The following is a 16493-nucleotide window of genomic DNA, read 5'->3' as shown; positions in this document are numbered from 1 at the left end:
CCAATCCTACATTTAAAGGAAGGCTGTTCATTTTTTGTGAAGCAAGACAATAGGGAGAGTGCTAATCCTGTTGCATGTATAAGTATGATCAAGGATGGCACACACAGGGCAAAATATGAACTGAGGTATCCATCCATATGATATTTTAAGATGCAAATACATAAAATGCATTTGAAGACAGAATTTTCCCAAAGACAGCATGTTAATAATTGTACTTCTATCAAGCCCCAGTTCACAAGACTTCACAATGTCAAGCACTTTGTATCTTGCACATTTGAACTAGCTTAACAAAATATTTTATTAACTAGGGCTACTTGGATCAAGAAGGTAACCCTGTGGGATTTACTGGACTTGTGACCCATTTACATTATCATGAACCTTCAAATTTTGTTCTAGTTAGCTTTCTTGTGAAAGGCTTATTCCACAAACTGTGCCAGCCAGTTGAGAACGGTAAGTTAATATTTCATACTTTTTAATTAATGTAACTACATTTTTGTGAATGACCATCTAAATCGTGCTCATATTTTATTATGTGCTCTAAAGTTAATGATCTGTAATTATCTTAGACAATTACAAATGTGACATGTACTTCCTTCCATATAAGGTTAGTAGAACCTTTCTATTGTTATATGTTCACTAAGTTTGAAGTCTAAAGCATTTGCAGTTCCCACGCTAGATAGTGTAAATGTAAGTTGTTTTCAAATTTAGTAATTGGCATTGTGTAAAAAAAAAAATCTAAAAAGATATCATATAAAACTTCATTGTAATTATGGAGTTACAGCAGTCACTCCATAGTTAAGGCTGCAACTGGGTTGCATTATAAGGTCCCTTTTGAATCCCCATTCAATAGACCTCTATTCCTGAAGTCCCTTCCATCACCCCAGTCAAAAATGAAAATGTATTAAGATTTTTTTAAACCCAGTTTGTCTTTGATTCACCCTGTTGTTCTGTACAAAAGTACTGGAGCTGTCATGTGTATCATCTGTGCTGAAACATACAGACAAAAACAGAGGTGAGTGAAGAAAAAACAAAGGCCCTCATCCTGTAAACATGGATAGGGGCCTAAGAATTTTTACCAAACTTCTAGTTTTCATTGATTTTCAGTCCATATTACAATATGGTTCTGGTATGTAATTAATATGGGAAGTAGGTAGATGTTTAAAATTTTCAAATCGTAGATTTGTTTAGTTTAAATGATGCCTTCATCTTAAAAATCACCCATGTGTCTGAATGTTTGTCTATTGTTACAAGTAATGCCAAAGATTATCAAAGTTGAAAGAGTTTACAGAGGAAAAAAACTTTTTGCTTTCAATGTGTTATTGCATTTGACAGCACTTTTTGTATACTCGGTATCACTAATTCTCCTGTATTACAGGTGAGGTTGGTAGCACCACCTATTATGAAGTTTGCCAGACACATCACACTCATGCTTTTGTCAAACATTAACCATTTGGGCTGACATTTTTCATGATGAGGCCTGCCTCTGCCTTAACAGGTTTGGAAAATTTCAGCCAAAGTGGTCAGGTGTTTCCAAGAATGAGGCTGCTCATGTTAAAACAGTCTGGCAACCTTTTTATTTGAAATGCTCTATCACTCCCATGCTTTGGAGCAGGGACTTGAAATTTGGCAGAGGGTGGCCTTTATGTCATGGATGTGCCTTTTGGTGGTCTCATGAAAATGTTTCCAAATTTGGCTATGGTATAAGCTTTAAAAAATTGTGGTTTGCATATGCTCAGTAGAAATGTGCTAGACCTTAACAGCTAAAATCTCAGAAGAATCTGTTTGCACTGAGCATGCTCCAGTCCAGGGTTGCAGGGGGCTGAGCAGAACTTTTCCTGCAATTGAAACTCTGGGCTCCTGCAGTCTGTGCCAGGTCTGAACTGAGAGGAAGGAGATTGTCTCTTTTGTGCTTGGTGCAGACAGTGTGGAGGAAGAAGCTTCTTGATTTCAGTGCAGAGATAAGAGCCAGACTAGAGGTTGGAGGGGGAGGGAGTAGATTGGGATAAGGAGCCCGGGCAGAGGCTGGTGCTGGAGGCTGAGGGAAAAGGAGGACTCGAAGTTGCAGTGCCAGGAAGACTAGGACTGGCTGAACAAGGAAACTGTAACTGGAAGCCAGATGGGAGAGACTGGGAGTGGTTGTGCAAAGAGACTGGAACTGGCACTAGTGTGGTGGTGAAGGGAGTTGAGACAGATGAGGAGCTGGGGTGCAGAGCGAGAACTGGCATTGGCTGGGAAAAGAGACTGTCAGGAGCTGGGGAGGGCTAAGAGTGGGACAAGGAACCAGAGAGGAGGTGGGGGATGAGATTGGATGAGGAGACTGGGACAAGGAACCAGTGTGGGTAGCAGGGTGATTCAAGGTCAGTGTGGGGAGACACACATTGTATGAGGAACAAGGGGAGGGAGAGAAATGGTATTGGCTAGGTAAGGGGGCTAGGAGAAGGGGAGAAGACTGGGACTCGGAGAGTGACTGGGACAGGGAATGAAGCAGGGGAGATCTAAAACTGACTTGGGAGAGATCAGGACTGGGATGAGAAGCCTGAGGAGGGGAGGCTGAATTGGTTACGTGAGGTGAATAGGACTGGGATGAGGAGCCAGGACTGGGAAAGAGAAAGGACTGGGACAGATTGGAGGGGACAGAATAGAAGGGAGTTAAAGTGTAGAAGAGCCTGTGTCCAGTATAGCACATTCCCTTCCAGAGCCTGCAATGGATCCCCAGATTCCTGAGTCTCACCATTCCTCTGCTGTCACCAAATTCTGTGAAACCCACAGACAAAGTGTGTGTGTCATACCCCTCCAGTGTTGGTCCACAGAGAGGATAGCAATCTACTATTGCTCTCAGTTATTCAGGTAGCTCAAGTGACAGAGATCTGTGTGTTGGATCTAAAGGCTCCTACTGTGTTGGTGAATCATGAGGGGTGCCAGTATTAAGCCACATGTAGAAATTCTGTTTTTTCACTTTGCCTTTTTAAAATCTTGGGAAATTATATGCACATAAACTATGTTTAAAACATTATTAAAGTTGCAAAGTCGAGCACTCAGAAGTTAAGAAATGCCAGAATTTCCCATGAAACTTTAATTGGGCCTCCCTACATCATGATACAGACTTTTTTATTACATGACCACATTAAAAAAAAATTCCACAGGAAGCATACCTCATTTGATGCACAGGATAGACTGTCCTCTGGGGAGGTGTCAGGGTTGTTTAGTGAAAAATTGTCATCTATAGGACCCGTTTCATTTATTGCAGAAGTTTGAAGGTGTGTAATGCATGAGGCAGACAACTGCAGCATGAGAAAGGATGGTCTCATGCTTTAGGCAGTTGAATACTGCCATTGAGAGTTGGATTCTATCCCTAACTCTGGCATAGAGTTCCTGTATGATGGTGGACAAGTCACTTAAACCAAACTTTTCACAGATAGTCACTACTTGTGTGTTCTTTATTTTCTGGATGCCTGAGATGAGATCCTGGTGTGTGAGTTGCAGATGTGCTGAGCACTCATAGCTCCAAATGAAGTCAATGAGAGCTGTGCTTGAATATATGAAATACTATATAATGCTAAATAATCTGAGAAAACTGGCCCTAGTCTTCTCAAACTGGGCACCCCACATCAGTGAATACTTTTGACCATATTCTCTTTGCCTCAGCTCCCTGTACGTAGAAAGGAATAATACCAACCCCAGCATCTCATGGGTGTCTGTGAAAATAAATGAATGTTTGTGACTGTTTGCCTTCCTCTGCAGCACAAGACATGGGTCACTTGCTGGAGTAAATGGTGGATTCTCTGTAATTTGAAGACTTTAAATCATGATGTGAGGACTTCAGTAACTCAGCCTGAGGTTATGGGTCTATTACAGGAGGGGGTGGGTGAGGTTCTGTGGCCTTCAATGTGCAGGAGGTCAGACTACATGATCATAATAGTCCCTTCTGGCCTTAAAGTCTATGAGTATATAAGGGGCTGAATTAAGGGTGCACAGACAACTTTAAATCTAGCCTTTTCTATTTTTTGAGTACTTTGCAACCTTAATGTTCTGTTTAATGTAGCTTTTTGTATGTAACAGTAAATGAGTTGGTCAGTTTCCCTTGTTATTTATATGGGTCTTTCACACAGCAACATGAAGAGAAATTTTTTTTTAAAAAACAGAAAAAGTGACTGTAAAAATTACTACAATTGGTAGAGAAACTCATAGACATGTGCAGACCCTGAAACTACTGTACATTGAATTAATTTTTAAAATGACTAGATTCAAGTTGGAAGTGTTTGTTTAAAAGTTAAAGAGAATTTTCTTATTTTGCATATTTATTGTACTTTCTGTCTGAAATAGGCTCGACTGTTTTTTCTGAAGATGTGATGGAACAACTAGTGCTAGTGCTAGCAAATGTATTTGGAAGGCGATATCTACCAGCCTGTGCTACAAAATTTAGAAGAACATCTTGCCAGTCAAAGGTAAAGAAAAAACATTTATTATTATTTCAATTTTTTAATTAACTTATTACTTGCATTGTGATAATGCTTAGAAGCCCCAATTAGGGATTGTGATCCATTATTCTACAGAGGGCACATACATATAGTGAAAAGACAATTCCTTTTTGAAAGATCTAATTACTAAGGACTATAAAGCAGTAGTAATTAACCAAGAAAGGACCAGTGGGTCCTGGTTTATGTGAATAATATCAAACTATCCAAGCATTCTTTCAGAGATGACACAGCTGTGTACACAGTTCTTGTCATGCTGGTATTTTATCTTTTAAGTGTCTTGATTAAATTGTTCTTTACTAAAAATTCCAAAGACTGTTCATGTATCTCTTTCCCCAAATCAAAGTAATTCCTCCTTTCTTTCCCCACATTTTAATTTTGACCTCCAGTCTAAAGTATTAGCATCAGTGAAATTTACAAATTGACTGGAAGAGCGTTGGCTCTAGAGATTTTAACCTTTTCTTTGGTACACCTCAGAGGTGAAAGTAAGCTGGTATGGTGCAGTACGGCGTACCGGCAAGAGCCAGTATGCCATGCTGGACCGGACCAGCTTCCCCAGGCTGGCGCTTTAAAGGGCCCCGGGCTCCCTTCAGCGGCCCGAGCCCTGGGCCCTTTAAAGTGCCGCCTGAGCCCCGCTGCCGGAGCCCCTGGGGTAGCTGTAGCAGGGCTCTGGCCACGCTTTATAGGGCCCGGGGCTCCGGGGGTGATTTAAAGGCCCGGGGGCTCCCAGTCGCAGCCGGAGCCCTGGGGCCTTTAAAGGCCACACCTCTTCTGGTTGAGGCCACGCCCCCCTGCTCAGGACTCTGGAGTACCGGTAAGTCCTTTAAGTTACTTTCACCCCTGGTACACCTAGATCCAAACTTAGGGTCAAACCTTTTAGAAGTGTGATAATGTAATAAGATGGGCAGTAACATTGATTATGCACAGGGGAAGGGCAGGGGGAGGGCAGAAGAGGGGAGCCTCCATTAAATGTAGTCACTGGTAGCTCTTCCACCCAAACAATACGTATTTGGGACTTCAAGTGATTTTGGATGAAACCAGCTGGGGATGGGCTAAAAGGACAGAGCCAGAGAACAGCCAGTGTATGTGGAGCTACTCCTCTAGCCATCTTTTTAATATCTAAGCAGGAAAAGAACATTTTAATTTTCAGTGTATAGCTTCTAACCTCTTAGGAGATGTTATTGGAGAGCTGTGACCAGTGGCAGCAAAGCAGCAGAAGCATTCATGTTGCTAGGGTGCCTGTGGAAGGTCAGGCACTGAGATGTGCAGGGCTGGCATAGGGATTCCTTGTGGGTTCTTGAGCTATGTGCAGTCACTGCCCCACTCCCCTCCCCCCTCCATTTGCACCAGCATGAATCCCTCATGTCAAGTGGAATTATATGCTGAGCTCTCTGTGAGTAGAAGCTCTGGAAATTCCATACATTGTTTTGTGAAAGCCCTATTCAGCTTTAAGTTTTGTTCATTGTAGACCAACTCCAAGTGTCTAAAGTTGGGCATTTTAAAGATTTGGGCTAAGGTATTTGGCACTATAGTCTTTCCAGTGTGTGCATGTGATCTTCACAGATGTTGTGTGTATGCATCAAAGTAGGACTAATGCACCTCAGATACACAGAAATTGTTTACCTAAATAAGATAAGCTGTATGTTATTTCAGGTGTTTCTAGAAGATCTTCCAGAAGAGTTTGCTGCTGCTGTTCATGAATACAACTGCAAAATAGAGAAGAATTTTGGTTGTTTTCTTCTAACAGTTGCCAAGCTGGCTGACATGAAACAAGAATACCAACTTCCTTTATCAAAGATAGGTAGGCACTGGGAACACATATGCATATTAATGTGGATACAAGCTATATTGTGAATGACTGATAGTTTTGATAATGGGGACTTAGGTGAATGAAATGTTATGCAACTAAAGGCTGGTGAATTCAGCCAACCTAATACAGAGATATAAGTTCCATTGCTTCTTTCATTCTACAGTAGGTACTGTAGTTGTAGATTATATTGAGATATTGGAGGTGTTATGGGGTGTAGGAATGTGGCATATGGATTAGCTGCTATTCTTTCAGGATTCAGGGAATAAGAATAAAATCAAAGATACTCCTTTATGAAAGGGAAAAAAGTGCTAGAACCCCTAAATTGCCTTGTCTTGTGCAGAAAAAAGCTAAGCAGGCAATTATCTGTCAGCTCAAAAATCCAGTCAGAACTTCTGAGGTATGTTTGATACAATAATGATTTTCAGGGTGTACTACAAACATTAATCCTCACATCATCCTAATGAAATAGATAGGTAACCCATTGTAGATGAGCATTGTACCAGGCGTAAAACAACTGAATTCCTCATAAGCCAGTAAGCAATGTACGACAGTCAGAAAGCAATATGAAAAGACATCATCATAAGATTACAGAGCCCTAGATTTTCATCTAGTCAAATTGCTTGACTGGCTGCATATTATCATATGGCTTCCTGGAAAGAAAGATGCTAGGTGGACTAATTAAATGTTGCTTTGTTTGACAAGGATGGATATTATACCTTATACCTTATACCCCACCCCTAAATATTTAGTATTTTAGGGTGTTGCCTGACCCTTTTTAAAGGTTAATAATATTTGTATTAATTGTCAGTTAATCAGAAGGTTCTGGTCCAAGAATCAGGCTACACAGAACTAAAACAAATAAGTTCAATATCTTGCAGGGACCCTCAGGGTGTATGGCAAGGACCCTCACATTGAGAACAAAGCAAAGCATTAGAGATCTTTATTAAACTAAGGAATAAAGCCAGAAAATCTCCACACCACATAGAAAGATAGGAGTAATACAGTATTGGGGATATCAGTGGTATCATTCTTTGCATAATCTCTTAGTTTTGCATACTTACACTGTTCCTTGAGGAGCTGGTGGTAAGAGACAAAGTACAGCCCTGTCTCTGGCATGCCAAATAAGTCAGATGGTCCAGGTTCCTCAATGGCCGAGATTGATGGTAGGGCTGAAAGGTCAAATGATGGAAAAAGCTAACAGTGATGGAGAAGCCAATCTAACTGTACATGGTAGTTTGCCCCCTTATAGGGCCTGAGCACCATCATAAATATTCATGATAGTACTCAACCTTCCATGCCCAAATCTAACTTCCTCACCCACATAATATTGTGGTGTACTTATTCTAGAAGTTAACATATTAATACATATTAGTGTCATTTAGCTCCTTATCAAATCCGTCACTTCTTGCTTAAGCTGGTGTACAGTTATTACTTCCAATTCTTGCGGTGTTCCTGCAGTTGCCGTTTACCATTAAGTTCCAACTCCGACCATTACGTAAGCTATCCTTAGTTCCCCAATATCTAAGAGTAACTGTCAGACCATTTATCTCTGCCAAATGTCACAGGCTGATTATACTTATGCTAACTTGCTGAAGCTAATGTCTTACAGGATACAGGCCTGTAGGTTCCTTGCATTAAAGCTGAATATAATAAAGGCTAAACTAGCCCTATTGGCTACAAGCGGAGATATTTTTTTTAGATGAGGCAGAACATGAATTGTAGATTAAACTGTATTCATTCCATAGGTCTAATCCCTTTTCACATTAGTGTAATGGTTCTCAGCCTTTTTTGATCTATAACAAACAAAATGGTCAACAAAATCATCCTACAGCCCATCATATCCCATGATCTATTTTGGGTACAAAGGTGTGACCGGGTTTCTACATGGGCCACACTGAGGATGCTATACTCCAGGCAGACTGCAAAGAATAGGGTGGACAATCCCCAAACTGGGGTTTATTCTATAGTTAGATTCAACAAGCCAATAACAAAACAGCTTCTGTAATACCACACTGGTTACCAAGAAGCCAAGTACAGTCCCCTTTAAGCAATCCAGCCCTTGATGCCCCATTCTGCGCCCCCCCATCTAGACAGCCAAGTCTAATTTAGTGAGAGGTTATAGAAAATCTGATTCACCATATGTGTGGTTCATCAAACCCAAAGGACTGGACACAGATCCTCAGGTTAATATGAGTCTCAGATCTTACCCAATAATCACTCAGATGCCAGTAATTAAAACTAAAGGTTTTAATAATAAAAAGAAGAAGGAAAAGTGTTGCCGTGGTTAAGAGATCAGTGTATGTGCAGAGATGTGAAAAGTCCTCATGTTAGTTTCATAGCAGAGATGCTGAGGCTGCTGATTTGTAAAAGTCTTTTTGGAATCAATTAAAAACGTTATAGTGCAATAGGCAGTCCAGGTGTAGATTGTTCAAATTCTTCCATGAGCATTCCAGGCTAAATCCAGAATAAACCTAGAGACCTCAGTGTTGTGGCTTAGACCTTCCCTATTAAAGTTTAAGCAGACCTGAGATAAAAAGGATCAGTCCCAAAGCTTGCTTTATAGTTCTCTACAAGCTAATAAGCCTCTTGACAGCAATTGTCGCAGCAGGACCTTCCCCCCATAGGCAGTGCAGATTGTTGCTGTGAAGCTAATCTTCTATTTCCTGTGTATACACAGGTAGACTAGTTGCATTTATTAACATAGGGCAATTAGCCATTCAAACTATCAAGACAGTTCATTATAGCATAGATAATTAAACTGAAAATAATGTAAATCTTATATCTTTAATTTTGAGCTTAACTGAATCATCCACATACACAATATAGGGCCATTAAGACATGAAAGGAAATTAGCATCTACAAGCTAATCTTATTACATTTGTTAAACTTCTAAGATATAGGTAAACATAGACAAATACACTTAGCATCTACCCTTGATTTCTATTACTACAAATAAATGGGTTCATGATTGCTGGTCTGGGACATATCTTTGAACTGTAGATATACAAGTAGATTTTCTTGGTTACATTTCAGTGACTCTTGTTTAATTGTTATGGGTCATATCCAAGTTGACCAGTCTGTTAGTGTCACAAAAGGATTGAATAATTTTGGTCACGGGGTAGGTTTTTTTTTTTTTCTGCCACTTTGTGGATTGCAGATCAAAAAAGGTTTGGGGGAGGGCCTTCTAGGAGAGTGTGCTGATGCTTTTAAGGATGGGGAGAGGAGAGGAGGCTGGTGTTTCTGAGTTGGGAGAGTCATCTAGGTGAGGGGGACTGGTGGTCTTGGTGTGAGAGACTGTAAGGGGAGGGAGCTGGTACTGCTGGGCAGCGTTCAAATTGGGGACAAAAAAATAAAACTCACTCACCCAGGTTCCACCTACAAACCACTCTTCCTATCTGAGATGTTCAAATGAGATGCCACTCACAATACACTGTGCTAATGTTCAAAATGGGATCACATGCTCTGATAGGCTCCTACTGTCACCTCAGCTTTGCCTCCTTCGCAGGATTCCAACACAGCTCTGGGCAGGGCAAGTTTAAGGCAAATAGATAACGCACACATCCCTTGGGCCCCAGCTGTCAGTCGTGTGTTGACATCAGAATCTCAGCTTTCATTTAAAGAAAGGGTCTAGTCCTAATAATGGGAAAGATAAGGCTGAAAATGTGACCCAAATGTCATTGATCCAGTGATGACTGCCTGCTTCTGCAGACAGCTTCCTGCAGAGGGATGACAAGCAGCCACTAGAGCTGGAGGAAGGCTGCCTGGCTTCACCACCACCATCAGGTCTATGCTCCTCTGGATGGATAGCAGGATCACAACAGACTTCCAGCGTAATAAGGTCACAGGCAGTAAGAGGCAGAGCAGGGAGAAGATGGCGGCAGCAGCAGGAACCACCATACAATTCCAGATGGGCTGCTCCTTCCTTTCCATCTAGGCTCCTGCTGATTCCTAACAACCATAGAACTTTGCAGCTCTCAGGCAGCTTGGTGCGACCCACTGAGCCTTCCAAAGTGGTTCATGCCCTGTCAGTTATGAAGTGCTGCATTGGTGGTTATCGGCAAGAATGATGTGAAATACCAGTGTTTTTCATGTTAATATTGAAATTATTTATTTTAATAATTAAGGAAATGCTTTGCACTGTTGGAGAAACCCAAATACTGATTTATTAATTGGTGAATATTTATTTGTGGTACAAGTAATTGTAAATTAGTGGGGGTGGTGTCACAAACCAGGAAATTGAAGCTTCGACTGGTTTGTGCGTGCAACTAAATGCTCAAGAGAAAATTGTGGCTTCATCAGACAGCCTCTTTCATAATACCCTGGGCATTTACATTAGGGATTATTTATGTGCAGGGAATACAGGATCACACTCACGGATTAGTTCCTCAGTGCCACCCTCCGCAGGTTCCATTCCTCCAGTCCCCTCATTGTTGCTTCTCTTTAATCATCTCAGGAAAAGCTGTTCCTTTGCGCTCCCTTTTCCCTATAGGAACTGTAATCATATCTCTTTAAAGATATTTCAATGAGCCCATTTTCTCACTATTTCAGTGTGTTTAGTGTGCACTATTATTTTGACCCTAGTTTAAAATTTCTTTTAAAGGTAGCAGGAAAAAAAAGATATTTGAGGTGGTTAATTTTAGTTTAAAAAAAAAATCAATCATATGGTAAGTCTTAATCAGTTTTAGCAAGACCCAGGATATCTTAGGTTTAATTTTTGAAGCATTAGGGAGACTTATACTTTACACACAGTTCCAACTAATTGAGATTTTGATAGTTAAAATTACCTATTAAAACTGAAAAAAAAAATTAACTGCTTTTCAAATGCACTGATTATTAAAGGGCACTTAAGCTTGTGAAAATTTTATTACATTCACATTTTAAAACTTGTTCTCATTAGATTTTACACATAAAGAATGTGATAACTCTGAACTGACATCTCATTTGATGAATAGCACCAAAAGCATAGCTTCTGTGTCACCGTTCACATGCCTGTCTGGAACCGTTGACCAGGATTTATTTGATGCTGAGAATGTTAATGAAGTAAGTTATTTTTTGTAGAGAGGGCCTCAAAATCAGAAGGGGATGGATCACTTGATGATTACCTGTTCTGTTCATTCCCTCTGAAGCACCTGACATTGGCCACTGTTGGAAGACAGGATACTGGGCTAGATGGACCTTTGGTCTGATGCAGTATGGTCGTTATGTTCTGCATCTGAATTTCATTCTGGGGGAGAGGGTAATTCTTAACTTCTCTATGGCCCCTTTGCACCAATTATGAAGCAGCCATAAAGACTCTTAGTGAAGACCTCGAGTAAAGAGGGCATTACAGAGTAAGTTGGGGGTGGGGAAAAAGGCATTAGCTGGGCGTGTTCTTACATAAGCTATGAAGCGTATAGGCTATAGCAGTCATGGTGTAAGTTAGGTCTACTGTCACAGCAACCCTACCCAACCCCAACATACAGGAAGTGCAAGCTGTCTCCCTTTAGGGTGCAGCCCAGTGCAAGGACCATCCCCAGGTTACAGCAGGACCCCTATTTCTATAATAGACTAAATAAATCTCAACCTCCTAACACTCCTGAAATTGGGAGCAGGAAATACAAGTCCACCACCAAACAGTTCCATGTTTTAAGGTGTTTGAGTTTGGAGTTCATATTCAGCCCATTTCAGGCAGATCTGAACACATTCTCTGTATGTGGGTCAATAGCCACCCCAAATTCAGAAACATCTCATGGATAAGAGAATGTATAATAAAAGAATGGATAAGAAAATGCTGAATGTTGAGAGAGCAGTCTAGGGCAGCCCAGAGTCATGCTGCTCTGTAAGCTACTGCAACACCACGGGGCCTTTGTTGCAATCTATAGAGCTCAGAACACCTATCAATTACAGGCCAAAACTCCAGCTACTTCAACATAGAAAATGAAAATTGACCCTCTGCAAGTGCAAAGGGTCTGCTATATCAACCCACAGACAACATGATCCTAAATTTTCAGAGTGGCACAGATTATAGACATGCAACTCCTTTTAGCAATAGGTCTAAAATCCCAGAGTGCATACAATAATTAGTAACACACCAAAAGTATCATAAACACGAACATTTGAAAAACAATTGTATTTTCTCAGGCTGTCTTGCGTACAATTGGTGTTAATGTCAGAAATGCTCCTCTGTGTTGGTTGGAGAAATATGATAATCAAGGAAGAAGAATGCCACTGAATGCTTATGCCCTTGACTTCTTTAAACATGGCTCCTTGATTGCACTGACAAGAGATAACTGGTATGGACTTCTTATTTAATTTGAATACTTTGCTGCAAAGTTGTAATGGCTGAATATCTTTTGAACATGGGATAAAAGTTAACTACCTGCAATTGCATAGCCACAAAATATAGGACAGGATCCCTCCCTTGTCATGATTATCCACTATCATAGAATTTTTCCTTATTAAAATATTAAGTTTCTGGTATTTATAGTTACAAACTTCCAAGTGTGAACAGTGTGACTTTTGCTGAGGCTACATACAATGTCAGAAGCGTGAACAGGCCTCTTCATTTAAGTAGCAAGTAGTAGTAAAACCTAAAAATGGCAATTTAAATGTCAACTCATGATCACAACTTCAATTCCAATCGTTGTGGCTAATGTACTTAGTCTACAAATGCACACCACCTCCCACTGTGTCCCAAGCATCAAACACTCCTACTATCTCCATCTCCTCTCAGACTGCTAAGATTTCCAGCTTCCCCTGACAACTAGGCCTGGTATACACTACAGAGTTATGTTGATGTAAGGCAGCTTACGGGGACTTAATGTCAGTTTCTATACTAGAGCGTTCCTCCCACTGATGTAACTTGCCTGCTACGTCAACTTAATCAGCGTAGACACTGCATTGCTTACGTCAATTTAACTGGTCTCCAGGAGCTGTCACACCAGGGCCAGCTCCAGGCACCAGAGAACCAAGCAGGTGCCTGGGGTGGCAAATGTAAAGGGTTGGATGGGCATGCATGCCTTTACTGCATGGCACAGTGAAAACAGAAATATGGGGCAATACAAATAGTTGAGTTTATATCAATAGAAAGAGTGTACTGAAACATCACAAATGTTAATTTACCTGAAGCTGATGCAAAACTTCCAGCCCACTGCAAGGAATATTGCACTAATAACCTGAGGGCCTTTCTGCAGAATTCAGTTTATGTGCCTATAGACAAAACAGCTAGTCTTTGATCTCTTCTTATTCCTAATGTAGACAATATATTGGTCTGAATCATAGAATATCAGGGTTGGAAGGGACCTCAGGCGGTCATCTAGTCCAACCTCCTGCTCAAAGCAGGACCAATCCCAAACTAAAACATCCCAGCCAGGGCTTTGTCAAGCCTGACCTTAAAAATATCTAAGGAAGGAGATTCCACCACGTCCTTAGGTAACACATTCCAGTGTTTCACCACCCCCCTAGTGAAAAAGTTTTTCCTAATATCCAGCCTAAACCTCCCCCACTGCAACTTGAGACCATTACTCCTTGTTCTGTCATCAACTACCACTGAGAACAGTCTAGATCCATCCTCTTTGGAACCCCCTCTCAGGTAGTTGAAAGCAGCTATCAAATCCCCCCTTATTCTTCTCTTCTGCAGACTAAACAATCCCAGTTCCCTCAGCCTCTCCTCATAAGTCATGTGTTCCAGTCCCCTAATAATTTTTGTTGCCCTCTGCTGGACTCTTTACAAAAAGGATGTGGAAAAACTGGAGTGTGGGGCCCAAAACTGGACACAGTACTCCAGATGAGGCCTCACCAATGTCGAATAGAGGGGAACGATCACGTCCCTCGCTCTCCTGGCAATGCTCCTACATATACATCCCAAAATGCCATTGGCCTTCTTGGCAACAAGGGCACACTGTTGACTCATATCCAGCTTCTTGTCCACTGTAACCCCTAGGTCCTTTTCTGCAGAACTGCTGCCAAGCCATTCGGTCCCTAGTCTGTAGCGGTGCATGGGATTCTTCCGTCCTAAGTGTAAGACTCTGCACTTGTCCTTGTTGAACCTCATCATATTCTTTTGGCCCAATCCTCTAATTTGTCTAGGGCCCTCTGTATCCTATCCCTATCCTCCAGCGTATCTACCTCTCCTCCCAGTTTAGTGTCATCTGCAAACTTGCTGAGGGTGCAATCTACACCATCCTCCAGATCATTGAAGATATCATGAAGATATTGAACAAAACTGGCCCAAGGACTGATCCTTGGGGCACTCCACTTGATACCCACTGCCAACTAGACATGGAGCCATTGATCACTACCCGTTGAGCCCGACAATTTAGCCAGCTTTCTATCCACCTTATAGTCCATTCATCCAGCCCATACTTCTTTAACTTGCTGGCAAGAATACTGTGGGAGACCGTGTCAAAACCTTTGCTAAAGTCAAGGAACACCACATCCACTGCTTTCCCCTCATCCACAGAGCCAGTTATCTTGTCATAGAAGGCAATTAGATTAGTCAAGCATGACTTGCCCTTGGTGAATCCATGCTGACTGTTCCACTTTCTATTACAGTTTAGATAGCTTTGCTTTTGCATGCAGTTCCAATAGCGGTTTTCTATCCAATAAAATTAACAAATGCATTAAATAACTATTTCCCCAGATGTGTTTTTACTCTTTTCTAATGTTTTGAATACTTTAATAGGTTACGCATGATTATGTAAATATATATAATCTTACTCTCTGTACAGCAACTTTATTTTGCCTGAATTATGAGCTCAATTTTGAAATTAATTTCCTATTAATCTGCTAAAGTTAGACTTATTGATCTTTGTGGCCTTGTGTAAGGGCTGTCTGTTTACTCTGGACTTTGCCTACCAGCTGAGAGCAATGAGAGAGGAGTTATAGAGTAGTAACAAGTTTCCTTTTAATAACCATTTAAAATAATTTGAGATTTTTTTTCCCTTTACTAGGTTAAATGAAGGAGATGCTTACAATCTACTCAAAGATTTTTCACTTCTTATTAAAGCAATCGGGTATGATATACATATGTACTGACAAAATAGAATTTTAATGTATATCTATTAAGCAATTTTAACACTTTGTTTTTTTGAAACAGAACATCCTTAGGTGAACTTTGTGATGATCCAAATGACAATGTTGTACTTGCATTTCAACAACTGAGTGAAAGCTACTGTGAAAAACTGTAGTCTGAGCATCACATACTCTGTAAAGCATGAAGAAATGACAGTAACAATCTTCTGGACGGAAGACCTGGACAAAAAATAGTTTTAGCAGCTAATTTAAGCTAAGTGAGTAGAGGATGATCACTCTTCATTCTCAAACACACTTGGAATAAAATTACAATAGATATATTGGGTTTTAGTCAGTAAGGCATAGGTTCATTCTCTTTTAATTATAAATATAAATGATTTTTAAAACTTGTACTATACTTGCGAGGATTAATTTAAAACAGATGTCTTAAGCTTAAGATTGAACCTTTAGTGGTTTTGTACAAAAGGATGTAACTAGACAATTGTATCATTTTTCAAATTAAAATTTGTTTTAACCAGCATTTTTTGAAGTGTCTATATACACTCGGAAGTTTCTAGGGACAGCTACTTGTAGCTCACTCTCTGTCATTAACCGATGTCTACAGGGGACATGCAAGTCATTGTACACTAATAAACCATGTTAAAATGCTGAGAGGATGCTCTCACACAAGCGTCAATTGGCCTGGCCTTTAATTTATGCATACCGACTTCACACTTATCTGATTTATCCTCCTTACCTGACCTATGACCTTGTAGAGACAACCCTTTGAGAATGCTGGAGCATCTCTATTCTCCAAAAAGATCCTGCATGACATCTGCAAAGTTATCTTAAGTAGGCAGCACAAAAGCTAGTAGCAAATTGTTCACACAGGCTTGTGCTACGTGTCAGCAGGTAGACTTTGCCCATATCTACACCCACATATGCAAATAGTTTCAGCCACTTAAGTGGTACATTGCCCTTCATGGAAATACTTATTCAGAATATCCAAGTAGAGATTTACACCAGTTAACTAAACTGTTTGTCTAAAGACAAGGCTCGACTGTGGGAGGTCCCTCACAAGAATACATTATTTTTTTTAGCTATTAGGATGATTTTCAGATGTCCCATATTGTCTTAATCCAATTATTTTTTAAAAATACATAAAGTTGGAGCCTATCAACCTTGGTAGTGGATCCTAAATAAGTTATTTGCTTTAA

The 16493-nt window shown here is 40.5% G+C and overlaps 1 protein-coding gene across 1 annotated transcript in view; it reads left to right on the top strand.

The window, feature by feature from the left end:
- The window catches only part of LOC144264396 (putative ATP-dependent RNA helicase DDX60), a 75723-nt gene extending 60271 nt beyond the window's left edge, over positions 1 to 15452 (top strand). Inside the window, exons 31-37 of the mRNA XM_077816159.1 lie at positions 309 to 450; positions 4324 to 4445; positions 6129 to 6276; positions 11183 to 11325; positions 12406 to 12557; positions 15216 to 15278; positions 15362 to 15452. Coding sequence (XP_077672285.1) covers positions 309 to 450; positions 4324 to 4445; positions 6129 to 6276; positions 11183 to 11325; positions 12406 to 12557; positions 15216 to 15278; positions 15362 to 15452 — 861 coding nt within the window. The remainder of the gene's footprint in view (positions 1 to 308; positions 451 to 4323; positions 4446 to 6128; positions 6277 to 11182; positions 11326 to 12405; positions 12558 to 15215; positions 15279 to 15361) is intronic.
- The last annotated feature ends 1041 nt before the right edge of the window (positions 15453 to 16493 follow it).

Source organism: Eretmochelys imbricata, chromosome 4 (assembly GCF_965152235.1).
Source record: "Eretmochelys imbricata isolate rEreImb1 chromosome 4, rEreImb1.hap1, whole genome shotgun sequence".
In the NCBI taxonomy this organism is placed as follows: domain Eukaryota; kingdom Metazoa; phylum Chordata; order Testudines; family Cheloniidae; genus Eretmochelys; species Eretmochelys imbricata.
This window is presented reverse-complemented; position numbering and strand designations above follow the sequence as displayed.